This window comes from Panthera leo, chromosome A1 (genome assembly GCF_018350215.1).
Source record: "Panthera leo isolate Ple1 chromosome A1, P.leo_Ple1_pat1.1, whole genome shotgun sequence".
Lineage (NCBI taxonomy): Eukaryota > Metazoa > Chordata > Mammalia > Carnivora > Felidae > Panthera > Panthera leo.
Window position 1 is genome coordinate 129814324 of NC_056679.1, and position 18339 is coordinate 129832662.

General features: G+C 33.3%; 1 protein-coding gene across 2 annotated transcripts in view; it reads left to right on the forward strand.

Moving 5' to 3' along the window:
* KIF2A (kinesin family member 2A) overlaps positions 1–18339 on the forward strand; it is a 63587-nt gene that overhangs the window by 40671 nt on the left and 4577 nt on the right. For both annotated transcript variants that reach the window (XM_042940057.1, XM_042940066.1), the window contains exons 7-18: positions 858–953; positions 2434–2488; positions 2867–3029; positions 5366–5456; positions 5594–5657; positions 6231–6322; positions 6677–6819; positions 7189–7393; positions 8115–8225; positions 9766–9833; positions 14113–14263; positions 17578–17679. In XM_042940057.1, coding sequence (XP_042795991.1) covers positions 858–953; positions 2434–2488; positions 2867–3029; positions 5366–5456; positions 5594–5657; positions 6231–6322; positions 6677–6819; positions 7189–7393; positions 8115–8225; positions 9766–9833; positions 14113–14263; positions 17578–17679 — 1341 coding nt within the window. The remainder of the gene's footprint in view (positions 1–857; positions 954–2433; positions 2489–2866; positions 3030–5365; positions 5457–5593; positions 5658–6230; positions 6323–6676; positions 6820–7188; positions 7394–8114; positions 8226–9765; positions 9834–14112; positions 14264–17577; positions 17680–18339) is intronic.

Sequence of the window (18339 nt, forward strand, 5' to 3'; positions counted from 1 at the left end):
CAGATGCCACCTAGTGTTTCCTGTGGGAACCTCATAATATTTTCACATTGTGATTTCTTAATTTTCACTTTACATTCAGTTTTTCAGTTGACATAGTTGTTACCATTTCCTAAAAGAAAGTTAATTGAAAGTAATTTTAATAGTTTTGAAATTTATATTCAAAGCAAATCTGTACCTGGTGCATGATAAAAATCTGACTTTTTAGAATGTTTAGTAACTTATTGACTGCAGTCAACACATTCAGTAATTTAAATTTTAAAAGTTGAAAAAATTTTGTGTTTTGATTCCTTTAAGTTCTGAGGTGGTTTTTACCACCTTTAGGGTTTCTTTCTTTCTTTTTTTTTTTTGTTGAGAGTCAACAAAAACAGAAAATGAGCATAAATGAATCCGTATTTCTACTTTATTGAAACACTGGATTCAGTATTGGGAAGAAAAAGCTGATTAAATGAATTTTTCTAGAATTTCAGTTTTTTAGAAATTTAGAGTTTTTTAGACTTCTTTATTGATGTTTAAGATGAGCACTATTTCTCTTTTGTTTAATTTTCTGGGATGATTAAGTTATATGTAACATGATTTTGAAAGAGTTCACAGTGGCTTTAATGTGGAGTGTTTGGTTTAGAGTTAACACAATGCATTAGACTATCAGAATTGTGTATGTAATAAGAAGGTGATTCTTGGGCATGTTATTAATCCTAAACTCTGAAACTAATTTATATCATGCTAGTTTGAGTTTCAGCTTGGCTATAACAAATGACACAATCTGCTAATTTAATTTTAATTTGCAAACTGTATTTAACATAAATGCAACAATATAACTAATGTAATTATAATAAATGATGAATTCTCTTGTCTTACAGGATGTTGATGCTACAAACCCAAATTATGAAATTATGTGTATGATCAGAGATTTTAGAGGAAGTTTGGATTATAGACCATTAACAACAGCAGATCCTGTAAGATTCGTTATAAACTATTGCTATGGAATTTTTTATGCTGTAAAAGAAAAAAAAATTTGATAACCACTTAATTAATATTGGATTTAGCTATGTAGTTTTTTTCTCTCTTTATGGGTGCATATTCCCCATATTTTAAGGAGAAAATCAAGAAATCATCCACATTTGTGCTTATCTCTCATAATTTGATTTATCAGACAGGCTTCCCATAGAGATGTCCTTTTCAGAGCAAATCCTCTCTATCTTTGGTAGGGCAGAACAACAGTTAAAGGAATGATGCCAGAAGACCCATTCTCCTTTTTGACTGTCACTTAAACTTCTATCCCGGTTCCAAGCTTATTTCCTCTTGGGCTATAGATCCCGCTGTCCTACCAATTTGCTATTAGTTAATTTGTTATTTTTAAATAAATGTTAGTCTGGCTTTTAACAGTAAATATGGTTGTTTAGAACTGTACCAGTCCAGAAACCTAGCACTTGAAATAAATTCTCATTTTCTTACTACTCAACTACTTTCCTGTTGAAGAATGAGAATTTTTTGGACAGGGAATAGTTTGTGAGTCATTAATACTTAGGAGATAATCCATCTGACCTGGCCTGTACAGAATACCTTGGGTACGTAAAATACATTTTTGTCAGGCTGATGTATTGTTTAGGATTTCATAGAGTTGTTATTCATAATACTTTTGTCCCATATATTTTAGTCCTTGCTACCCCTTTAACCTACTACATCTGAAACTCCTACTTTGGGGCAGGGATTGGCAAACTTTTCCTTCAAAGACCCTGATAGTAAAGAATTTGGCTTTGTGAACCAAATGGTCTTTGTCACAACTACTCAATTTTACCTTTGTAGTACAAAAGGAGCCATAGACAATACCTAAACATATAACTGTCTCATTAAAATTTTACAAAAGCCGGTAGTGGCCTGGATTAGGCCTGCAGGCCATACTTTGCTAATCCCCGTGTTACGGATTTAATTATTATTAACAGGCAAGTACTGGGAGCATAAATTTTATGAAAAATATGTGTAAGAATCGACCTATTATAAAATTGTTGAAGTTATTTTGCTCACTAATATTCTGAGAATTGTGTCTATAGTTAGTTATTTTTGTCAACAACTTTCCTTTTAATCAACACGAAAATACATCACTTGGTGGGAAATTATGCCTTTGTTATATGTAGCATATCTTGTAGTGAGTAAGGCAGCTTCTTAACGTGAGCCTAATGCTACAAAGTGTCCTCTACAAGGTTGTTTACTGTTTACCAAATAAAAAAATAAGCAACTTTCCATTATGCTCAGAATTTTAGAGATCATTGTCTCTTAACTATTAAAATTTGTACTTGCCATTTTGTGTTTTAAACTTATTTATCCTATTTATGCTATACATCAATTTCTAGAGCCTCTGTAGGAAATAGTGCATAACTGACTTTTTTAGTGTTTTATAACACTGATAAACATTGAAACAAAATATTTTATTTCTAGATTGATGAACATAGAATATGTGTTTGTGTAAGAAAACGACCACTCAATAAAAAAGGTATGATGCTTTTTGAACTCTTAATAAGAGGTTGATTTTGCCTAATTTGTAATTTGTTTTGATGATAGCAGAAATTAAATTGGTTCAGAAGAGTTTAATATAAGTCATTTTATTTGTACATAATCATTACGCAGATTTCTATGGTTAGATCTCTTGATTTGTTACTGCTCTATGAATCATTGCCATTTTTGGTTTTGGCTTCACAGAAATTTACATTATTTTTACTTGGTTGTTGAAATATGAATATGTTGAATGGCATATTTCTGAAATTTTTGTATTTATAGAACTTAATACTTCAATTACATTTCTTTTTGCTTACATTTGTACATCCTAATGCTGTGAAAATTACTGGGCATTCATTTTCATTTATTCTTTTAGAAACTCAAATGAAAGATCTTGATGTAATCACAATCCCTAGTAAAGATGTTGTGATGGTACATGAACCAAAACAAAAAGTAGATTTAACAAGGTACCTAGAAAACCAAACATTTCGTTTTGACTATGCCTTTGATGACTCAGCTCCTAATGAAATGGTTTACAGGTAGGTAAATTTGTTTTAAATAACAGTTTTGTTCTTACACTGTGTATCTATCACCACCCTGAAACTTAATTGATCTTGGCATATCTCTCAAAAAATATAGTATGCTTTTTTTTTATTCTGAGCTTAAACAAGGTTACATAATAAAAATAATAATGAAGGGCACCTGGGTGACTTAGCTGGTTAAGGCTCTGACTTGCTTTTGGCTCAGGTCAAGATCTCATGGTTCCAGGGGTGTCTTGGTGGCTCATTTGGTTAAGCGTCCGACTTTGGCTCAGGTCATGATCTCATGGTTTGTGAGTTCAAGCCCTGTGTTGGGCTCTCTGCTGGCTCAGAGCATGGAGCCTGCTTTGGATTCTCTGTCTCCCTCTCTCTCTTTCCCTCCCTCGCTTGCCCTCTGTCTCTCTCTCTCTCAAAAATAAATAAACATTACAAAAAAAAATCTCACAGTTCGTGAGTTCAAGCCCTACATCAGGCTCTGCTGTCAGCGCTGTCTCCCTCTCTGTACCCCTCCCCCGTGTGTGTGCTCGCATATGCGCACTCTCTCTCTCAAAATGAATAAACTTTAAAGAAAAACAATGATGAATATATTAGTACTTGTTCTTTGTAATGCTCACCTGAAATCATGGTTTTTATTATTGGCTAGATACATTTCCCTCCACACACACACACACACACACATACACACACACACACACACACGTTCACATATTCAACTTACAACTCAAACTTGGAAGTATTATACATTGATATCCCAAATTATTAGGCCAAATTTAGATTTTCATACATGGTTTGTAAACACTGCCTTCTAATGGTAACAGTCACTTTTAAGAGCAGTGTTCTTTCAGTGTATATAGAGCTGTCTTGGCAGTTACTTGAATGTTTTTTAGTTTATTTATTTATTTTGAGAGCGAGAGAGCATGAGCAGGGGAGGGGCAGAGAGAGAGAGAGAGTGGGAGAGAGAATATCCTAAAGAGGCTCCCTGCTGCACAGAGCCTGAGACCCATGAACCTTGAGATTCATGAACTGAGCCCAAACCAGGAGTCAGACGCTTAACCGACTGGGCAACCCAGGCGCCCCTTGAATGCTTTTTCATTGTTCTTTCATTTTATAAATAGGGCTGGAAAACAAAATTTAAGAATTAAGAGTCCTAAGAATTGAAGACTTATAAATGAAATATTATTGAAACCAACTTTATTGGTCCTAAGCCAGTAAACTAGAAGTTCAGTTGCAAAGAGGAGGAAATTAAAGAACCTGTGAACGCAAAATAGTATTATGAAAAATTTGTTTTATAAGGGAGCTATAAGTATAAATTATCTATTTTTTACCTTTCTGAGAATAGTCCTCTCCTCACCCCTCACTTCTTTCTCTACTTCCACTCCTGTTTCATAAAATGTCTGTTTGACTTTGTAATTGTAAGATATTTTTCTCTGAATATTCTAGATTTAGTAACCATTCCTTTTTACCTTATATTTGTGCTTCTTAAATTTACCAATATTGATGCTATCCCCTTTCTTTAACTTTGAGGGAGTGCAAGTTAGGCCTTTTTTTTGTCTAATCACTCTGCAGACCCATTTTCTACTTTGGTTTGCCCCTTTTATCTTACTCCCTTTTATTCTATACCTTTTTCAGTTTTGTCTTAAAAATAATTGAGCAACTGTGTAAAGTGTTCCATATACATTATTTTGAAACCTAAACAATGATTACAATAATATATTTGAAAAATAACTCAAACCATAATAATTTTGGCATACTTTTCCCGAACTAAGACTATCAACTCCAAACTCAGTGTCTTACAAATATAATTTATATTTACTTAGCCATATTCAAGGAAATCCTGTCACTTTCTGCTTGGGTAGATGGTCTTAAGATAGTTTTGTAGTTTTTTTTCCCTTTTAGTTTTTCTCTGTTGAGATTATCACTCTCTTGATTTGGTTTCTTTTAAAATGTTTTTGCTTTTCTTTGTATAAATGTTACTTGTCTGCCTAATATTTTGATATTTTGTTTATTTTTTAAAACTTTCATATTGTCATATATATATATATATATATATATATATATATATATATATCCAAGCTTAGCTACTGTCATTTTTTTTTCTATCCATTATTGTGACCATTGTTTATTATGGAATTGCTTGAAATTATGCTTTAAAGAGCTTTCAGCAATATTAAGAGGAATTATTTAAAATTTTTAACGTATCAGTGGGCTTAGTTGTAGTCTGACATTTGAGCACATTGATTTGTTAAAATGATTTTGTTTATTAATAAGACTTGATATTTTATTTATTTAATTTAAATATTGACAGCACATTCTGACTAGTATATTTTATTTCTAAGGTTTACAGCTAGACCACTAGTTGAAACTATATTCGAAAGGGGAATGGCTACATGCTTTGCTTATGGGCAGACTGGAAGTGGAAAAACTCATGTAAGTAATTCATTATAGTTCCATCCTGGTATGAAGCTTGTTTATTTTCCTTATAGCTTAATTCTAAGACCTATTTTTTTTTTAAGATTTATTTCTGGAAAATGTCTACTATTTTTTATTTCCTTTTTAACATGTAGACTATGGGAGGTGACTTTTCAGGAAAGAACCAAGATTGTTCTAAAGGAATTTATGCGTTAGCAGGTAACTCTTTTTTTGCATATCATTTGTAATATTCTTGAATATTATTCAAATGGCTTTGAAATAAAACATGGAAATATTGTTCAGGACTTGAAGGATAACCATAAAGCTAAACTTACCGTATATTATGTCAGTTTTAGGTTGTCAGACTGCTTGAAAAGAATTGTGAGATTAAGTGTTTTGGACAGAAATCTTGATATTTGTGTCATTTTAATCTGGCATGTTGTTAGAGCTTAGTATTTGTTGTTAGATAGTTGATTTGTGAAAAGCTTCTGTTTGGTGTGGTTGTGGAAATAATCTTACTATGACCACCTATAATTTTATGTTATTTATAAAGATAATAGTAGCATTCTTTTACTGAACATGAAAGAGAATGGCATCTAGACCCTAAATGTCAAAAAACTATTACTATTTTTTTGTAAAATAATGTTCACTTTAGTCTTTATTGTTATTATTGATCTTGTCATTCTAGGTAAAGATTAACTGATTTTCTCTAAGTACAGAAAATTTGAATTGCTTTTCAAAGATAGTATTTGTAACATTTTAACAATTTTCTCCATGTGAAATTCTTGATAGCTCGAGATGTCTTTTTAATGTTAAAGAAGCCAAACTATAAGAAATTAGAACTTCAAGTATATGCAACCTTTTTTGAAATTTACAGTGGAAAGGTAAGTGGAAACTTAAGACTCTGATTTGGAGGGGGAGGGGGAGGAGTGTTAAATTGTGGTTTAACATGCATAACATAAGATTTAACATTTTAACCATTTTTTTGTGTACAGGTTCAGTGGCCTTAAGTACATTCATGTTGTGCAATCCTTGCCACCACATTTTTATATATGTTAGAATATTATGTTAACATTTTTTGAGGTTTTTAAAAATTCCCTTTGAAATGCTCAACTTTTCAGTATTGAGAATTATTCTAATTACTGTAATTTTCTGAAATTTTTTGGACTCTGATTTTTTGGACACTGATTCTTTTTTTCTTCGAGGCTAGTTTTCTGATTTGGATTTTTTTGAAATAGGTGTTTGACTTGCTAAACAGGAAAACAAAATTAAGAGTGCTGGAAGATGGAAAACAGCAGGTTCAAGTGGTGGGATTACAGGAACGGGAAGTCAAGTGTGTTGAAGACGTACTGAAACTTATTGACATAGGCAATAGTTGCAGGTAACTCATTTTAATTAAGGACAACTTAATTTCTTAATTAGTTTTAGATACTTGGGGTTTCTAAACAAAGCAAAGGTGTTATTCAGTGCCTCTTGGCAGTAAAAATTTGTTCATAAAAACTTTTACTGTTACTTGTAACTCTGAGTGACATCTACTATGTTGATAATCATACTACAAGTATACTAGAAGTGTGCCAGATTAAATTGTATGAATCCAGTTGTATCGAAGTGTTGTAACTCAGATTGTCTTCATTTGTATTTAAATGATGAGAACTGGATAGTTTTTTCTTGCTTTTTAGTGAAAATACTCTGGTTTGAAGCATGAACTAAAAGGGTTTTTGTATGTAAAATATCCTTAATCACATTGTAGGACATCCGGTCAAACATCTGCAAATGCACATTCATCTCGGAGCCATGCAGTGTTTCAGATCATTCTTAGAAGGAAAGGAAAACTACATGGCAAATTTTCTCTCATTGACTTGGCTGGAAATGAACGAGGAGCTGATACTTCCAGTGCAGACAGGCAAACCAGGCTTGAAGGTGCTGAAATTAATAAAAGCCTTTTAGCACTCAAGGTAAATAAAATGCATTTAATTGTGAAAAGTCTTGCTTTTGACTTTAATTTTGAGTATCTACAAAATGACAGCACTTGTAACATCTAATAAATAAGAGAAGTTATCAAAATTTACTTATGTTTACAGTTCTAGATTTATATTGTGCTCAGAAATTTTCTTTACACATACTCTTTTTTTTTTTTTTTTTTAGAGTGAATAGAGGACCAATTTTGAGCCTACTTAGGGAGGTTCCATAGGGCTTTAGTCAGTCATACTGTCTTAGAAGAAGGCAAGGAACCACAAAACTCAGCTAAGAAATAATGTCAGGAAAATGTGGAATGACTTTCAGTGAGAGAGAGGGGGAGTGTTACATCTGTTCCTTGACTACAAAAGGAAGGATTGAAAAGACTACAAAAACATTATGTTTTTTCTTTTGTAGTGCCACTTTCAAAGTTTAGCTTTTTATCCTATTGTCTATTACTTCTAAATAGTAGTCATAGTCTCCAGAAGAATCTTTTGGAATGATAAGTACTTTATTGTTGTTGTTGTTTAATTTTATTTTCTTGAATTAAGATTTATGGGACCATCTTTACTGTGCTGTGCTGTAAACCTGTTAGTAGGGTTTCCAGAGCTGATCAGATGTTAAATGTTAGGGTTATAGTAAAAGATCTTTTAAATATATTAGTTAAGATTACTCTTTATAAGAAGCCTAACCTGTGAAACTTGCTTTCTTAATTGGCAGGAGTGCATCAGAGCCTTAGGTAGAAATAAACCTCATACTCCTTTCAGAGCAAGTAAACTCACTCAGGTGTTAAGAGATTCATTCATAGGTGAAAATTCTCGTACCTGCATGGTAAGTTTATTTTTGTTTGTTTTGTTTTAATTCTGAATAATGAATAACTCACACTATCTGTGGAAAGATTATAATGCACATTAATAACAAACATTTAAATCCTTCTATTGTGAGAGATACAGTGATACTTAAGATGTGGTCCCTGCCAGTCTGATAGAGAGGATTATATTGCAGTTATAATGCATTCTACTAATTCCAACATCTGAGTCTTCTTGAGGTTGGTCTTCATTGATTTTTATTTTCCTTGAGTATGAGGCACACTTTTCTGTTTCTTAGTATGTCTAGTAATTTTGGGTTCTATCATTTTCACTATGAGTAAATACCTTAATGAACACTCTGGATATTCATATCTTCTAAAGATTATTGAGTTTTTTGTTGTTTTAGCCAGAAGTGAACTTACTTGAACTTCAAATTCTTGTCTCCCCTGCTTGGGGGCATCAAATGAAATAGAAACCTGTTTAGTTCTTTTAGACTTAGCTATGTTGCTTAGTGTAAGCCTTGTGTATGCCTGCGTCACGGGTCAGCCAGAGATTTGGGGCAGTTTATATGAAGAATTTCTGGGTATCAAGATTACCTCCCTGCATGGTTATCTCCCTCTTCTGGGACAAAGTCACTTTCTAGCTGCTATAGTTCTACCTCCAAACTCTGTCTTTTTTTAAAAAAAAATTTTTTTTTTAACGTTTATTTTTGAGACACAGAGAGACAGAGCATGAACGGGGGAGGGGCAGAGAGAGAGGGAGACAGAATCGGAAGCAGGCTCCAGGCTCTGAGCCATCAGCCCAGAGCCCGACGCGGGGCTCGAACTCACCGACTGCGAGATCGTGACCCGGGCTGAAGTCGGACGCTTAACCGACTGAGCCACCCAGGCGCCCCCAAACTCTGTCTTTTTTTTTTTTTTTTTTTTTATTAAAAAAAAAATTTTTTTTTTTAACATTTATTTATTTTTGAGACAGGGAGAGACAGAGCATGAACGGGGGAGGGTCAGAGAGAGGGAGACACAGAATCTGAAACAGGCTCCAGGCTCTGAGCTGTCAGCACAGAGCCCAACGTGGGGCTCGAACTCACGGACCGCGAGATGATGACCTGAGCCAAAGTCAGCCACTTAACCGACTGAGCCACCCAGGCGCCCCCCAAACTCTGTCTTTTAATTTAACCTGTGAAATGTCAAGTTTCTAATGCAGTTGTAGTTGCCCTGTGTGGGAGCAGCAGGGCTTGCCCTTGGGTGGAAAAGCTGATGTGTGGAGGTGGGGAGGGAGGATGGGAACACTCAGTGCTATTCCTTTCTAGGTGTTGACCTCCATTTTCTGCCTGATGTAAATTATTTTTCTAGTACTTTCAGAGAGTTGTTTGTATTTTATATGGTTTATAATTATCATCTGATTATGGGTGTGATATAGCAAATTATTTTGGAGTTTAGATATCATAAGTGTTTTCTTTGTTTAATAACTATTTTAAGATTAGATCTTAATGAGCTATATGTTGATATTATTGTCTTCATCATTTATAACATTTTCTTTACCTTTGCATTTTTCTCCCGTAGATTGCCACAATCTCTCCAGGAATGGCATCTTGTGAAAATACTCTTAATACATTAAGATATGCAAATAGGTATGAAAAATAGTTATTCAGTTTCAAATTTGAGGGGAGTAGAGCAGTATTTAGTTTGACTTAATATCTGATGGGATAAATTGTATTACATTTTTCTCTCGGTTTTTAAAAATTTTTTGCATGTACATTAAGATGGTATGTAGAATCCTTTGGTCAAGTTCTGAAAGTAAATGGAAATGTGTAATTTGGAAAGAGATTTGGATCTTTAGTAGAATTAGTCTTTCTTTCAAGAACATGATTACATTTTTCTGTTTCACCAAGTTATATTTCATATTATTTTACAACATCTAAGTCACGCAAATTTTTCGTATTAGGTGAGTCTGAGGGGACCGGTTTGGTCTGTGTTTCTGAAATTGTTTTTTCTGTATGCTAAAAAGTATTTCTGACAATATTAAGTGTTTTACATAGTGGAATCTAGAGGTTGAGTAAGTAATGATAGCACATTTCTTTCTGATGTTCTATATGAGTTACATTTTATTATTCATGTAATTAGTGTTACATACTTTAATGGGCAATGGCATTATTACAAATGAAAGGACAGAAAGCATTATAGACTTTAATCAATTTATTCTTTATAGTCATGAAATGCCCTTGGAACTTTGGATTATGATGGGCATATTTATATTTGTTTCATAAATTCCTCCCATTGCTCTTGTTTTGAAAAAATGACTATATAGTTTTAAATTTCTATTATCACATATTGCATTTGTGATTTTAATTTTTAGAGATCAGATTCCTTTTTGTATTCCATTTCTACTGTGGACATTCTTTGAATTTTGCTGAACCACAAGTATTTGTCCCGTTTCTTTATTTTAATTGCTATGGAAATTTTGTTTTTAATCTTTTTTAAAAATGGGAAGTATGTACACAGAAAAGGGCCAAAAACATAAGTGAATAATCTAATAAATATTTATAAAATGAAAATTCTTATCATCAGGTTGAAATAGAATGTCTCTACCTCTCCAGAAAGTTCCTCATATGTTCCCTCCTGATTACAAATCTTGAATAACATGTCCAAATCCATTAACCTCTACCCCAAGATAGACATTGTCTTGATTTCTGTGGCCTAATTTTCTGGTTTTTCTTTCTTTTTAAAAATTGTTTAACTGCCTGTGACTGTATCCGTGAAAATATACATAGGTAGCTATCTATATTTGAACATTACATAAATGGAATCATACCCTTTGTTCTTTTGTAACTTGTTTTGTTCTTTTTCTTTGTTCTTGTTCTTTTGTTCTTTGTTCTTGTAACTTGTAACTCTTGTTTCAACTGAAGAGATTTTTCAAAATGATGGTAAAAACTGTTGGAAAATATAAGCCTGTTGACATTTTATAAAAAGGTAGTAAGATAAAATAACTTCTTTTAAAAATATAATGGATTATTATTCCTGAATGTAAGCCCTTAAAAACTTTAAATTATAGGCTCTGAACTGCAAACATTTATAGTCCTTTTAATTGATTTTTATAATGAACACTTGTAGTATGTAGGGTTTTAATTATTAATTTTAAATGCTTCTTATTTCAAAAGTGTTCATGGGAGAGATGAGAAACAGCTTAGTATAGCAGAATATTACCATGTTGTAGGATTAAAACAAACAAAAATCTCCATGTCTTCAGACTTCAAACTGCACAGGACTCTCCCTAAGGTGAAAATGTTATATCTGGCCATGTCTCTAGTTCATTTAGGTTCTAGTAAATGTTTTAATTTGTTATCCTGTAGTGTAATTTATCTGCAATGTGACTAACCACCTGGGACAAATAATTCTGTCTTTTCTTTCTAAATCTCTAGGAATAAAGACTTTCAACCTCCCTTGATAGCTCATTTGAGGAATATGATTCCTGCATAGAATATTTCCTGTTTCAGTTGGGCAAGAGGTCTTGGAGTAGAGGAAAATATTAGGCCATTAGGGTAATCTAAATTAGGAGATTCTGAAAGAATCCTAAATGAAAGAATCCTAAATGGAATTGGGAACAAAAAGAGTTACGTCACAGTTAGAAATTTAGTCAGTCTTTGTTGTAAATAAGTTTTCCAAAGTGACCATAAAGGATGAAGGGCAGCAGAATCCCATATTGAACCTTTGACATCAGACATTACCAATAGGTTAAAGGAAGATTGTAAATAGAAGAAATAGTTAGTTTCATCTACATGATATTATTAGTTTGATCTGTGTGACCGTTTATGACAGTTATGTTATGACATGATTTAGATGAAACCTAAAAGAAATAATGAAAAAAACAGATGGTTAGTATATTGGATTTTTAAATAACATAATGTTTGTACTCAGAGCTAGGTTTGAACCTCACTTATGCCACAGTCTCATTGAATAACCTTGGGTAAGATACTTTATTTATGAACCAGTGTCTCATCTCTGAAATGGCAAAAATAGTATTGCAAGATTGTTGTAAGAATTAAATAATAAAGTGACTAAAATTTACTAATCGTAGTATCTAACATGTACGAAGTACTTAATAAATATTGCTTACTGTTATGAAATGGGATTGGCCTGAAGGGGACATAGGGAATAACAAAGATGGGGTCAGAAAAGCTGTAATTTGGTTAAATATAACCATTAGAGACATTAACAAAAGCAATTTAAATTCCATTGCTAAATAGCCTTTTTTTTTTTTTTAAGTTTTTTTAAGTTTATTTGAGAGAGAGAGAGAGAGGGAGAGTGTGTATGTGATCAGGGAAGGGGCAGGGAGAGGGAAAAAGAATCCCAAGCAGGCTCCACACCATCAGTGCAGAGCCTGACATTGGGCTTGATCTCACAAACTGTGAGATCATGGCCTGAGCTGAAATCGAGTGGGGCACTCAACTACTTAAGCCACCCAGGTGCTTCTAAATAGGCTTTTTCTTAACCAGGGTTCTTCATCTGAACCAAACACAAAAGATTATTTGAATGACTGCTCTCTCAGTTTGTACCAAGGATGGGTTATAGCTAATACCATTCTAAATGCATGAGAAAGAAGTTAATTCATTACAAACAGTGGATGCCATTAGGACTTAATCCTCTTGTGTTCTGTTTTAAAAGACTGCAAGAGTATTGAGGGCTCGTTAATGCTGATATAATATTTGTGGTATTGACTGCACAAGGAAATTTGATTAAGTAGTCAATAGGACAGAGAGACTCAAAACCTTAAAATTGATTATTTTTTCATTATTCTAGATGCAATAAGTCAAAACAATGTTGATCTCTTTTTCTAAATGAATTAAACTGAATACTGAATGAAAACTTGAAATGTGCATTGCTGTCTGTATAAGAGCATTTTCTTTTAATTTGTTGCTGTTTTGGTGCTGCAGAGTAAAGGAGTTTGGAATTAGTCCATCAGACATTCCCTTCTCACAGGGTAGTGGCAGTCGCCCCGATCTCTCTCCTTCTTATGAGTATGACGACTTTTCTCCTTCGATTACCAGGTCTACTTCCCTTCTATGCATAAGATATTTATTATAATAGTTTCTTTTGAATTGCATTACATATAAATATTTCATTTATACTTCTTTTGTTCTGAGCCATTTTATTTTTCATTTTCATTTCATTTGGCAGGTGGTGGTTGTACTGCATGATCTTCATTTTTGTGTACTTTATTAATTTATTTGCTTTAAAGTATTGATGTAGAATTCAGGCTTCCTATTTCCCCTCATATTTTTAAGGATGATGTCATCTTTGCATATTTACAGTTGAGAGATAAACTGTCTCATTTAAAGTGAGAAGTTTACCTTTATTTCCTATGTTCTTATAAATTTCCTTGTCTCCAAGGAAATAACAAGGATCCTCTTGATTTAGAACATGTACCCTCCCACTGTGTAAATTGAAGTGTAATCGGTAAACGTTTTTTTAAATGATAGAAGTTTATAACTTACAATCTTGATACAAAAGAAATATTATTTCACATGTAGCTCTTTTAATAGAGCATTATAACAACTAAAAAGTATGCAAAGTGTATTCTCTGATTTTGACAGTAATCCATTTATTAAAAGTACATTTTTCTGTTTATATAATTCAATTGCAAAAAGTTTCTTTTTATTAGCTAATTATCATTTATTCCGTACAATAACTATATTTGAAATAATTGTAAAGTTACCGCAGTAAATTCTGAAAGTTAAATAGCCAAACATCCCTTTGGTCTTCCTGCAGATTTCAGGTAAACTTGATCTGGAAAGCTGACATCATCAGTCTTAACATGTTTAATTGAATTCCCTTTTTATTGAATAGGTTGGCATTTTCTTGTTCCTCTGCATGTGTCTTTGTTAATTTTAGGTACTTCTTATGTGTTTATAGGGTGAAAGAATTGACTGTGGATCCAACTGCTGCTGGTGATGTCCGTCCAATAATGCACCATCCACCCAATCAGATTGATGACTTAGAGGCACAGTGGGGTGTAGGGAGTTCCCCTCAGAGAGATGATCTAAAACTTCTTTGTGAGCAAAATGTGAGTGACAACATAGTTATAACTATCTGTTTTTAGTTCGTTTCATCAGTAGCAGAACTTAATAATTGAAAACTACTGTCTAAGTCAGGGGTCAGCAGACTGACAGCCTCTGGGCCAGCCATCTGTTTTTTACAAATAAAGTTTTACTTAATTGTGGCCAGTGCTTATTCATTTACAAGTTGACTGGCTGCTTTCTTAGTACAAAAGCAGTGACAAAGACTATAACGCTCAAAGGCCCAAAATAGGTACTGTCTGGCCCTGGAAAAAGTTTGCAGACTCCTGGGGTGCCTGGGTGGCTGGTCAGTAAGCTACTGACTCTTGACTGACTCTTGACTGACTCTTGATTTCTGCTCATGTCATGGGTTTCATGGGTTTGAGCCCTGCATTGGGCTCTGCCCTGGCAGCTTGGAGCCTGCTTGGGATCCTCTCTCTCCCTCTCTCTCTGCCTCTCTTCTCACACTTTCTCTGTCTCTCTCAAAATAAATAAGCTTAAAACAAAGTTTGTTGACCTCTGATATAAACTATAATTTTTTTCAGATTTTATATCAATATTAAAGTTCGGGGATTTTAAAACTAACACAGGGAAAAAGCAAATTTAAGAATTATGCATACCATATATTATACATACAGCTTAAAAACAAAATTAACTCGGACACATGCATGTATATTAGAAGGATACCACGGGCTGTATCAGAAGTCAAACATGGAAAAATGCTAATAACATTTGTTAAATATGGTTGTATTCTATATGTTTGAAATGTCTAGTGACATTTCATAATTTAACATATGATTCCCGATTACTCAAAAAATTATATCCCCCATTTTATAAGGACTACGAGGTATATTAAAAAGTAACAAAAAAGCGCAACACACAGTTTCACATAATTACTTTAACATATTGAGGGGATTCCTTTATGTGAGATGTGAAAGTTTACATAATTAACTTTTAAAGAATTTTAATTATTTAAATATTTTAAAATTGTGTTTTAAATAATTTTTTAAAACTTCATTTTTAAAAATTATATAGTTTTCTACCCTTTTTTCTCAGAATCTTATAGTAATATTTTTTCATGATAAAAAGTGGCATTTACTAATTTCTTACTACATGACTTACATTTGGTAAGCATTTTATTTATTATCTGATGTAATCCTTAGAATTTGATGTGATAGGTACCATAATTATCTGCTTTTTAACTGATTTTCTAAAAGGTGAAGGAAGTCAACTAAGATCATACATATAGTAAGTGCTAAAGCCACAACTGAAATCTCCATCTTTCTTATGTGAGAGCCAAATCTTAGGTCCACTAAATGTATTGCTAGCCGCAATAATAAAATACTCTTTGGAAATTATATAACTTTAAGTTAACGTTTTTATGCTTTTTAACTCAAGTCCACAATATTCTATAGCAACAAATGGGCATACTACTTTTTGTTATGTTGTTCCAAATTATTGTCTGTTAATAATGAAGGGCTTAATGTAGTGGTCCTCAACTAGGAGTGACTTGACCCCCTAGGGAAAAATGTGTGGAGACATTTTTAGTTGTCACATCTAGTGGGTAGAGGTCAGGGATGCTATTAAACATCGTACAAGGTATAAGACAGTCTTCCCTTGAACCCCAAATGTCAGTGGTGCCAAAATTGAGAAACTGGTTTAAAAGTAAGAGTTCTAAACTTTGAACCATAGAAAATAAAGAACTGAAAATGAGATTCTGACCTTAGTCTATCCCCCATCTCCAAAAGTTTTGAAGCAAAAGTATAGTTGCTTTTAGAATTCTTAACACAAACCATGTATTGTACTTAGATATGGTGCCTTTTACGGATGTAGAAAGCCAGAACAAGATGGGCCCCCTCTGTAGCAGACCTTTTCTGTTTTATTCTTACATCTCTTGGGTTGGGTCTTTGTAGGACTTAATAATTTGGAGACGCTGGCTAGATGACGAGAACTGATCCAGAGGTTTTTAAGCATAATATCATGAGTTCTTGCAGTCTCCTCCATATTTGAGAGTGTGTGAGTTTTGCCACCCCTAGGAAACTTTGAATTTTGCCACCCCTGGGAAACTACCTTGAGGTGGCTCAGAATTAGTTTTTAGTTAAGTATTGGTTCATGTGCATGTTAAGTTTTAACAAGGTAAATTAAAATGGGATAGTGTCTAAGACTTGCCTTAGAGATAAAACCAACACAAGTACACAAACTAGAAGATAATAAAGTGCATTAGAATTCCAGAAATAGTTGCACAAACAGAAAAGTCTTCTAAGACTGCAGGGAAATGATAGGAACTTGAACAATATTTTAAAGCAAAGGAAAGAAGACATTCTGGGCTTTAAAGGGAGGTGGGCAGGTAAAATGAGTAAAGTTGGTTGAGTGTGTTTATTGGAGAGAGAGAGGGAGTGAGGGAAAGAATAATGCCTGAATGTCTTAATGAAAACAGATGCCTGTTTCCCAAAGAGAAGATAAAAAGGTCATTGGCTAACTTGAATGTATAAACTTGTAGTTATGGTAGCATACGATGAAAGAGTCACATGTCTCTTTATAATATTTAACCAAAATGTGTACGTATGTTTAGAATTGTGTATTTTGTTTGAAAAACATTGCTTTTTCTACTTACAGTTTATAAAGTGATTTTAAGTAAACCTTCTCCCTAAAGCCACATTTTGAGGAAATAAATCATTAGACATTGGGGTTGGGAAAGAAGCTCACAAAGAAGGCGAGGCTAGAGAAGTTTTCACTTGATGTAGGACCACAATAGGAATATGTTATATTCATGTATGTGGATTTTTTGTTGATGAGGTAAAGTTGTCATTTGTCAGTTAAGATTTCTCTAAAAACTGGAAGCACGTTATATGGTGTAACTCAGAAATTAAGACTGAGTAAGAGTTGAGACCTTCCAAAACACTAATTTGATAGTCACAGTCATGAAAGACATTATCTTGAAATCTCTTTTCTGGTGGAAAGATGTATAAGACATACATATGATTTAAACTGTTAGTGAAAATTAAACAATATTGAAGAAATATTTCAGCATCTTTATTGCTTTCAATAAATATTTTTGAAAAGTTGCGCTATTCCAAAAGAGATTGCCTTTTTAGGGTAATTCTGCAGTAAAGTCTGTGCTAAATGAAAATTATCTCTTACTTAATATGCTTAAATATGGGATATCTTATTGTGGCTTTGCTTTTTATATTATATTTTCATAGTCTTTATCTTTCAAACCTCCTCAATTTTTAAATGGCATTTTTATAAGTGACCTAGAAAAACTATTTTTTTGTAACATTTAAAATGTAAAGTCCTAATTTTTAAAACTGTTCATCTTAAGGAAGAAGAGGTTTCCCCCCAGTTGTTTACTTTCCACGAAGCCGTCTCACAAATGGTAGAAATGGAAGAACAAGTTGTAGAAGATCACAGGGCAGTGTTCCAGGTAAAGTTAAGACAGGACCTTACATCAAAATGTTTCTGTAGGGAAATTAACTAAAAACTTTCATAATACTTCGAATATCACACCAATCTAAAAATTTACTTATTGTATTTATGTGTATTTTGGGGATATATGACACGGGATATTTTGAACACAATGATTGATGGTTACAATGTTTATTTTGCACTATGGTGAAAGAATCTGGTTTATTTACTACTGTTCTGTTTTATTTGCTTTCTTTAGTTGTCCATTTTTAGAGAAGGGTTGAACTTCTCCCCTCCACTATCCTTTTCTCTCTTGTTAGGTCAGTTTATTTGACAGCAGTAAGAAAAACTTCTAAGGGTTATCAGAGTAGTTGAGGAAATACCTTTCTTTGATTGCTTTAGGAGAGGTAGGGTTACTGTCAGTGGCAGATGAGTAAGGGGTGTTAAATCCTTGCCTGTCACAGCAACTCCTGACGTATTCATCCCATTGTGTTCAGCCAGTTAAAAGCACGTTTACTTTATGATTTCCCTCTTGATCCCCCTACTGCCTTTTTAACAAGAAAATATCCTAGAGGGTGATACTTACAAGGAAGCGTAGATAAAGTTTGGATATCATTATGGAAACTATAAATATGTTCTGAGAAAAAAGTGAACAATAGCTCAGTCTTTCTTTTGACCT